Here is a 10,153-nt window from a genome sequence, read left to right as displayed (position 1 = left end):
TTTTGATTAAATAAATTTGTTAAAAATTTAAAAAATAAACAATTTAGTGTTTCAGTACAAATCGGCTATTTCATACTTTAACCCCTATTACATCTTTCGCCAAATCGACACGTACCAGTGGTTTCATACGTGCTCATCGGTTAAAGGTAATCTTCATCTAGTCTTTATCAACTCTCAAAACTCAATTTAGAAAAAATCATACCTTAGTGAAAGCTGTCAAATTGACATCAGTGAAACTGTAAGCTGTCAGCTTGCAAGGTTTTTGAGCCCTGTGGATGTAAACAAACCATGATATACGGGTTGAATAACAAATAATCACTGAAATAATTATAATAAAAACTGAATTGAGATATTTATTCTACATAAAATTATACAGGTAACACCTACCCTACTTATTTTTACAAGTCTCTAAACTTTGTATTTGTTATTTTTTTTATAATATTCTAACAATGTCCTGTAATGGCTATAGTCAAGACGTTCACAGCAACTATGTCATGTTAAAACCAATATATATCAATAGTAATAATATTTTGTTTTAGTGTTGTATTTAGTCAAAGAGTATCAGTACCGTAGTATCGTGGACAGACGTGACAGTCTATACCTATTGGGAATAAGCTAGGTAAGTAGATAATATTGAGTGTTGACCAATGATATTTATCCATAGTTGGAGAATTAACGGAAAGCCCCAAGCAAAGTCGCTATTAGTTTCACAATACGAGTACATTTCATTTGCTTTGACCCAGGGGCGTTCCGCTTACTGTTTAAAAAAACAAATTAAGTAAAAGAAAAAAAATGCAGTCGAGTTGTTGAAATTTTGATGTTCTGTTATATACTTTTCCTTGCGGAAAGGCAAAGATCTTTGGATCATGCAGCCTAGTCTTTTTTATATTTTTTTAGTTTATATTATGTTAATCCTTTCACCGCCATGGACGCCTTAAAGCGTCAATGAAACCCTGTAATTTTCAGTTGAAATTAATAAATAAATTCAAAGATATTTCTTATGTTATTTGTATATTCTAGTCAAGTATGGATTCATAGTTGCATTTTATATTCAGTTATGTTCATCTCACTGACATATGACTTAGGAGAATTGAATTAATATAAGGTCAACATTCATAATATGTCACATCACTACATAGGCTTGGCGTATAGAGATCGAAACTAGATTTGTCAGTGGCGGTCAAAATGTTAACCATATTAACTATTTTATTCAATATTATCCCTATTTTTTATTATTGTGTAATCAGAACTGTTGCTTATTAATCAGTAAAACATAGCGTGTATGTGGACCACCGCATCAAGCACGCTAGTACATAGATATAGTTGGCATTGTGCAACATTTCTGTAGGTGAAGGACCTTAAGACGAAATTTGGGAATTTTCATGTCGTAACAAACATAGCTTGAGAATGAATGCTATAAAATCACGCAATGGTAAAAGACATTAACGCAACTCGTCGTTTGTTTTTTATTTAACATATCTTATTTGACCTCAATTTTGATTTTAAATGCCTAGTTAAGAACGTCATTCTGTTTCAAACGCTCAATTACTATTTAAGGTCTAGTTGTTTGTGGTACCGCCGCGACGTGGTTTCCGATTTTCATAACATGAGTGATTTAGCTACTTACTTTGGGATCAGAGCAACGTATGTGACGTATGAAAGTTGTGAAAAAGTCCGTCCAGCAAAGTACTGCCACCTTACCCATTTCTGCCGCCAAGCAGTGACGTCAGCATGACTGTGTTCCGGTTTTGGAAGGTAAGGGTGCTGGTGAAATTACAGGCACATGAGACTTGTCAACTTATGTATCAGGGTGATGGGCGCAATGGCAGTGCCCATCAAATCTTTATGATTTAAAGCTTTCGAGTGGCACTGCATCTGTTATGGACAGGCGTGTAGCTTACCATCAGGCGCACGACTTGTTCGTCCCATCACTTGATGTTATATAAAAAAATATATATATTATAAAAGGTTCTTTACCACTCACCTACTTCAGACACACACACATACACAGTAAGAAGACATTTCGCCATCACACGAAACAAGTAACAAAAAAATCTTCAGTCTTTTTTACAATCAAATCATATGTTCTCTCTATTTACCTCATCATTATGATGTGCAGAACCTTAGCCTGCTGAACACTAGCCAAATGCCATTTACTTTCATACACGGCATTGCTTACTTCTGTACTCTGAAAAGTTAAAAAAAATACAATTTGGTCGCATTAGTTCTGTGTAGCTAGTTATTTCTACTCCCATATAATCTTACTCTATGGGGTAAGACCGTATTATGAAAACCGCATCGGGGCACCTGGCAAATGCGATAATAAGTACTTTTATTATAAATATAAATGAACTATAGTTTATTAACCGACTTAAAAGAAAGTAGGATCAATTGGACTGTTTGTTTTTTTGTTTGTATGATACTCGATCACATCATATGTAAACCGATTTTGATGATTCTTTTTCATTGTAAAGGGCGTACTTAATAAACTGCCTCCGTGGCCGAACGGTTACCATGCCGGACTGCCACGCAGAGGTCCCAGGTTCGATTCCCGGGCCGGGAGAAATAGTTGTATGGCCTACAATTATTTCTCTCGTGAGTTTGGGTGTAGTTTGTGGTTGTCTATGTGTGTGTCCATGGCACCCGCGACACAGGGTTTTCCCTAGTGCGGGGCTATGTTGAGTGTGTGCGTTATTTATTTATTATTTATTATTTACTTTAGTAATGGTAACCCATTTAAATTTGAAGCAAGTATTCCAGGTTGGCAAACTAAGGGATGAATGACTTTTGAGGTCGGGTTTTTGAAATAAATGTTGCCTCTGATGAAAAATTCCAAGCAGACATAGGACAGCGGTACTAATTAATATGTTTTAATTTATTCTTATTACCATAGTTAAATAAAAATAAATTTTACTATAATAAAAATTTATACTGTCAAAATAAAATAATTTGTAAAACATTATGCAGTGTAAATTGAAATGTGTCTTTGGAAAATTTGAAAATAAGGTATTCTATCAATAATTTTTGTAACTACAGTGGAATATAGGGTGGTTTGCATTCATAACATAACTGGTTGATGTAAAGGACCCGAAACGTAGGTTTGTTTGAAAAAACAAATATACGCGATTTAGATTCAAAAAAATTGTTTCATTTCCTATGCATAACAATCGCGAAAACCTAAGACAATAATCACATCAACTAACTTGTCTCATACTGGGGAAACCTCAGTACAGAAAGGACCAAAATAACTAAATATATAGCGACCAATTTTAAACATTTCGTTTCCAAAATTGGTCTTTCCGAGAGAGTGCTACTGGGCCATCGAAATTGTAAAAATTATCCGTCGATTTCTTGATTATACTTCTTTACGCAGTGTGTGGGTTTTAACCTTGACGACCTCCGTGGTCGAGTGGCTTGCTCAACGGTTTTCATGGTGTCGCCATTTCTGAAGTCCCGTGTTCGATTCCTGGCCGAGTCGATTTAGAAAACTAACTTTTTTATATCATCTGTTTAAAGTTAATATCACATAAGTGATATTTTGCACAAAAAGTCTTTAATTTATATAGATATGGTAAGAAAATCTTGTGGACAATGTCACTTATGTGGTTTTACCTTTAAGCAGACGATATTGTCTCGGGTTCTGGGTGTTTGTGGTACCGTCGTTTTTTCCGATTTCGACAACACAAGTTCTATAATTACTTACTTTGGGATCAGAGCAATGTATGGCGTCTAATATTTATTATATTTATTTATTATTAACCCCCTAACGATCTACATCGAAAGCCAGCTTCACGGTCAGCGTGTAATCTATAATGTATAGTAAAAATATGTACTTTAAAATCTAACTCATACTTCACTACGCTTTTATTATGGTTAAATTTACTTTTATTCTCTAAGTTCACTATCGGATTAAGACTGAACTGCTCGCCGTTACCTTACAATATTTATGGATTTCGTTGAGGTGGTAGTATGAATTTAGGCATAAATACCACAGGGTGATCCGAATTGACTACCTTAGTAAGTCAATACAATAACTAAAGAAGTAATGCGCGAAACTAGGTGCGAATACTATATAGGGATCAATAGTGGTAGTAAAATTGTCAATAGAAGAACTAGATGAATGAAGCATAACAATCGTGACTGCCAACTACTATTACAGTCCGTTTGTAGTTGCGTTACATAAGCCGTCTGTTCGCTGGTTGAACTCCAACTTTTGCAGTAGCGAAGTATCCAAAATGCAACTCATCTGTCTACGATCGATGTTGCCTACCCCATAAATATTGATAATAAGTAAACTGACAAATGCATACAAGTAATTATGAAATAAGAAAAGTACTATATCGAAAATGGCACAAAAGACCTTTAAATTGTATACTTACAGATCGCATGATCATGTCTCCAAACAAGCACAGAAAGAATATTTGAAAGAAGCAGATGATCAGAAAACTCAAGAACGACACTACGAATACCTTATCGTCTATCTCCTGAAATTAAAAATTATATTTGTTACTTGAAAACCATTTATAGATTCAAATTTCTAGATTGAAAGGATAAGAATAATATCTTTTTCAAGTTCGAAAACGATTCTTTTATTAACTTTTATAAAACTTTTTTCTACTATGAAAAACGATGGTACTCCAGTGATAGAAAAGTCACATTAGAGAATCAATGTTACTAAGGGTCAAGAAAACAATGTGTTGAAACCTACATGTAGACGAAAGTTCACAACCTTTGGAAAACGTTCGGAATCTCCATCCTGCAATGGGCCAGTGTGGTGAACTATGCCGCAATAAATCTTCTCCTTAGGGAGACTCGAGTGGAAACATGTATTGAGTTGACGATGATAGTGATAAGTTTATAAGATTTTACCGTAACATTAAACCCAGTGAGACAAATCAGAAAGGAACTGCATACGAAGTTAATGAGCGTCGATTTAGAGTAAATCACTTCCAATAAATACACAGCTCTGAAAAGAATTATGAATCAGGTTATGAACATGATAGTTAACAAAAACTCGTAATAGTTACCACCCTAAACTGAACAGCCTATGTCAGAATAAAGAAATAATATTTGTTACTGAAACATAGTCCTTCTTTGCACTGCTTGAGTAAATAATCTTAAAGGCTTCCATAACAAAGTTAATGCAAAACTCCAGGCTAATAACACAGTATTTAAAAAACAGTTAAGTAATGGAATGCATTTACTATAATAATTAATCAATTAACTATTAAATTATACGTCGAAGATACAAAATTGTTAATGAAACTGCATTTTGTGTGCGAGTTTTAGTAGCAGTAGAGCTCCTTGTGAGAGAGTTCGTCCAGGGAAGTACTGCCACCTTACCTATTTCTGCCGCCAAGCAGTAATGTCAGCATTACTGTGTTCCGGTTTTGAAGGGTAAGGGCGCGTGTATACGCTAAGAAAAGTCGCCGGGTCTATGCAAGATTTCGTGTCGTTTCTACACACGAACTGTGTACACAGCCTCGGCGCCGGATAAGAAAAAAATCTTGTCTACGCCCGACGCGACGCGCCCTGCCGCTATTGCATAGGGCGCATTGTCAGTAAACGAACGTTCATGCGCGTGGACTGATTTTGCAAAGTACCACAGTTGCACCATTAATTTCATTGCGACTAATAAAATGCATGATTTATTTATAAGTTTGATAGAGGAATGACCCGCATTGTGGGAGAAAACCTTAGAGATTTATAAAGATAAAGGACGTACTTTTGAGGAGTGGAGAGAAATACTTATTATTCTATACATATAATTTGCAATCACCATTTTTTTTATTAGTAGTCAACATATTTCTTCACACAGTCAGTAGTAAAATGACAGTTACCTGGAAGAGCACTGACACATTTACCGTACACGCGTCTGCCCGAAAGCATTCGTATCGTGTACATACTCATCATTTTCTTGTCTGCAACAGACACGAAATATTTTCGTGGCTAGATCCGACAAAATTCTTCCTGTACAAGGCCATTCTCGTCTTTTCTGTTGCAGACACGACGAATTTCTTAGCGTTTACATGCGCCGTAAGGATGCTAGTGAAATTACAGGCACATGGGACTTGCCAACTAATATCTCAGGGTGACAGGCGTAGTAGCATTGCCCCTTTGATCTTTGCGATTTAAAGCTCTGAGTGACAATGCAATTGTTACGGACAGGCGTTTAGCTTGCCATTAGGCGCACGACTTGTTCGTCTCGTCACTTCATATCATAAAAAAAGAGTAATTTATAATAACTTTATTCAACCATAAAAGTGCATTTATATTTCAGCGCGGTAATTGCAAGCAAATATACAAGCGTAGGTTAAAAGCATTGACTTAAAATTATATCGACGTCGGGTCCGCGCTAAAAAGTGTCCGAATTTACAGGGCGTTAAAATCGTATACAGAGCGTCATTCACGCTCTAGTCTTCGTTTGTTCGACTGACAGCAAAGCAAGCAAAATTAGACAGTACTGCGATGACATTACAATTTAAATTCAACGTTTTAGCTTTTTCATATTCCTTGACATGTCACTACGTATAAATAGGTTGGCTTGGGACATTTTTTTCGTGGTTTTTGTATTAGACCCGTCGTCCATTTATTTGTAAGTCAATGGTTAAAAGGGACAACTTTGGCAGTTACCGATACCGCTATGCGTAACGTATCACAACGTTATAATACTTGCAGCTCTATTTTCTAATCCCCGATGCAAAAAGAGGGGAAATGTAAGTTTAAAGCGTTTGTCAGTGTTAATGTGTGCCTTTCGATCTGTATGTGTGACTGTGACATCGTAGCTCCCTAAAAGATAGACTGATCTCAAAGTGGTTTTTTATTTAAAATTTAACCAAACTTATTAACGGAATCGTCTTCATGCGATCGTGTTTAACCACACTTGTCGCATTACGCCGATTCGCCGTTGATGCGGCCGTTAGCGCGCCATCGCTCCAGTTGTTTCTTCTGAGCCAGGATCAGCCGTCGTCGGCATGTGTACCGATGCGATAGGAAATTCGCACGAAGTAGATTCGTTGCCGACCTATGTCTAGCCGCATCCGTACGAACCGATGCGAAACAAACAACGTATTTTTCGCTCTTGCGTTCATGCACATAAAGCTTTTTCAGACCGGCTTAATGCAATTCTGTTAATACCTAAGTGTGGTAAATAATACCCTTAATTGAAATGGTTTTAGCTGTCCATGACCAACATCTATTGCCATTTCATACATCCTGCACTTATCCTATTCTTAACATCCCGATCTATCTCGCCGTCGTTATGTAATAACGAACCGACGTACCGAAAATCGGAGTAGACTAGTAGGGAAACACCATCTAAAGCAATATTGGTAAAATTGGAGGCACCGCCAAAGATGAGGAAAAGTTGTCTGGTTTTCGACCGGCTAATCCTCAACCCGACACTCTCCAGTCTTACCTGTCATTTTGCCAGTCTGCTCTGGACCTCAAGAGCTTCCTCCCCGACAAACACAATATCGTCGGCGAACAGCATGCACCAGTTTGCCTCCTCCGGTTGTCCAATGTTACAGCATCCATAATCAGGAGAAACAGATCCTTGGTGCAATCCCACAGCCACAACGAATGGTTCATAGTACTTACTTAATAATATCCTGATGCCACCTAATAATTCTGACCAACTTCAACCCCAATGCCTCGTTCGTTTTCCTGCTTAAACGTTGTCTTCCATCGTTATGTACAGTTTCAGGAATACTACCCTGTATCTCCTGTTGCAACAACCTGAATTGTACTTGAATGTATGTGCAGCAAATGTAGTACAGCGCGTCCGCACCGAAGACGTAAAGAACAGTTAATATTACTGAAAAATGATTAAGGTTTAGAAATAGCTTAGGCCGCGCCGTTTGGTTCTACGCATTTGTTGTACTGTAGGAAGACAAATCAAACAAAGGCATCATGTTTGTTTACGGGAAAGGTAAAGTATGTCGAATACATTCATACAGGCAAGAAAATCTGACAGTATCTGACCTACACCACTCTTGTCTCTCCCTTGTAAGTATACAGGGTGTTTTTTTAACCGGGACAGAATGGCGAAATCTGAAACCATAGAAGATACAAGGAAACTGTCTTAGGAACCATTTAATCTTTTTTGTGAAAACAATTTTGGCATTTTGGCATAGCGCGTTGTCCGCACCCTGGGACTCGCCGATGTTCGCTCATTGGATGCGACTGCATACCGCCGTCGCACAGTATTGTTACTTTTTATTTATTTATATTGCTGTGATTGTATTGTGTAACTATCCCCTAGGTTTAAGCATTTTATAGTTTACTAACAATATAATTATGGACCTGGTTCCGACATAAAATGATTATTATTATTTTATAGTCACTTTTTTGGTCAAGCGTGAGTTGTCCATAAAAATGAATAAAATTGGTTCATATTTTTTCAGTGCTGATCGACTCAGTTTCATCTAAGAATCATTGTTTCATTGTATTGGACGTAAAAAATCGGGACAGCAGAAATTGGTTAAGTTCCATTAAATAATTTGTATACAAAATTAATAAAATTGAAAAAAATGAGAAAAATTAAATACATAAATAATATAAAATTGCCACCAAAATTAGGTAGTAGAGGAAAATAACCTGAACCCTACAATAACAAAAAAAAACGTTAAAGACACGGCAGACGGGTTAATACAAACAACTAAAGAGACTGTTTTGAAAGTGCGAAATAATCAGCTGTTCTCACTTACCAGTCCAAATCTGCTTGATGATAACAAATGGCCAATACTTAATATTATACACATCGAACGGATAGAGCGCATAAAAAGGCAATAATAAAACAATTTCATTCGACGCAAAATATTTATACGTCGACAACGTAATAGGCATTAGAGGAAACGCGATTATCAATGTCCAATTACAATAATTCTGCACTTTTAAGACTAAATGCAAGAACTTTATAGGTTCCATTATGTTTTTGTTATAGTGATCTTTTAATTTTAGTGATTTTGTTTCAAGATCTCTCAGTACAAACACTATTTCGTCAACATACTTATAGTTAACAATTGACGGTACCGACTTTACATAGGCTAACAAACCCATGGTAAGACAAGGAGATGCATAAGTTAAGGACATCAGGGATGATCCCGTATACACTCCGTGTAGAAAAAAACAGACAGCGCCAATCAAATCATATGTGTAGGCGAAATATTGGATATAACAAATTGTTCTCGCTTTTTTCATGTTCCAGTCCTCACGATTATTTAGATGCATGCCTGTGAAACGAAATATGTATTCTATTTTACGTAACGACTCATCGAATAGTAACATTGTTTAATTTATAATTTTCTTCACAATAATGTTAAAACAGCTTCTCAAAATTGAATTTATTGGCCATACAAAACCCAACCTCAATTGAATTTCTTTGTTTTATTCGTACACCTTAACTGATGAATTCTACTAGTGATGTAATATGGTTTTACAGTAGAGCCAATATGCACGGAATCGGTTTTTATAAAGGCAGAGGCGATCCAGAGACCGGCAACCTTCGGTAGAGGTTCTTAGTATATAATTTTATTATGATTAACAAATTAAGTCTTTAGGTTTCTATAATTGTGGAAATGATTCCTTCCTAAATCACGTATATTTGTTTTTACAAAGTAACCACCGTTTCAGGAACCGATCTACTACATGATCTTTAGCCATGAATGAATGACCATAAAGAGACTTTAAAACTAATAAAATTATCAGGCTTTCGGCCCATTATATACCAGAGCGAAACAGAAAATGTGGTTTAAGTAATAAATTCGAATTCTGTTCTTAGGTATCCGCAATTATTACACATAGGAAATGAAACTACTTTCTCGGATCTAAACATATTTCATATTCGCGTATATTTCATTTTTCGAACAAACCAATGCTTTGCCGGCCGGTCCGCGACTGTCAGTCAGCCGTGATCATGGGACCGGTAAAGGGCCGTTGGTTCATTTTTGAAAAAAGAAATACGCGATCTAGATCCGAGAAAATGGTTTCGTTTTCTAAATTCAAATTCCTTCGCTTATTCAAATAGTGCTTCGTTATTTTGAATAAATGGCGTAAAATAGCGGTAGACTAATATTAACTGAAAAATATCTCTTCTATAGATATATCTCTCTCTACCTTTATCTTTCGGTAAAAATATTCAGACACTGTTATA

General features: G+C 36.2%; 1 protein-coding gene across 1 annotated transcript; it reads right to left on the bottom strand.

Moving 5' to 3' along the window:
* Positions 1–202: 202 nt before the first annotated feature.
* Positions 203–7,816, bottom strand: LOC113238394 (odorant receptor 67c-like; the record flags this gene model as incomplete). Its single annotated transcript, XM_026475224.1, has 5 exons — positions 203–269; positions 2,100–2,188; positions 4,380–4,484; positions 4,870–4,966; positions 7,600–7,816. Coding segments are annotated over 5 exons (575 nt in total), but the record flags the coding sequence as incomplete, so codon positions are not given.
* Positions 7,817–10,153: the final 2,337 nt, after the last annotated feature.

This window comes from Hyposmocoma kahamanoa, unplaced genomic scaffold (genome assembly GCF_003589595.1).
Source record: "Hyposmocoma kahamanoa isolate Upper Pololo Valley unplaced genomic scaffold, ASM358959v1 95236, whole genome shotgun sequence".
Classification (NCBI taxonomy): Eukaryota; Metazoa; Arthropoda; class Insecta; order Lepidoptera; family Cosmopterigidae; genus Hyposmocoma; species Hyposmocoma kahamanoa.
The sequence above is the reverse complement of the archived record's forward strand: the minus strand, read 5'-3'. Positions and strand labels throughout refer to the sequence as shown.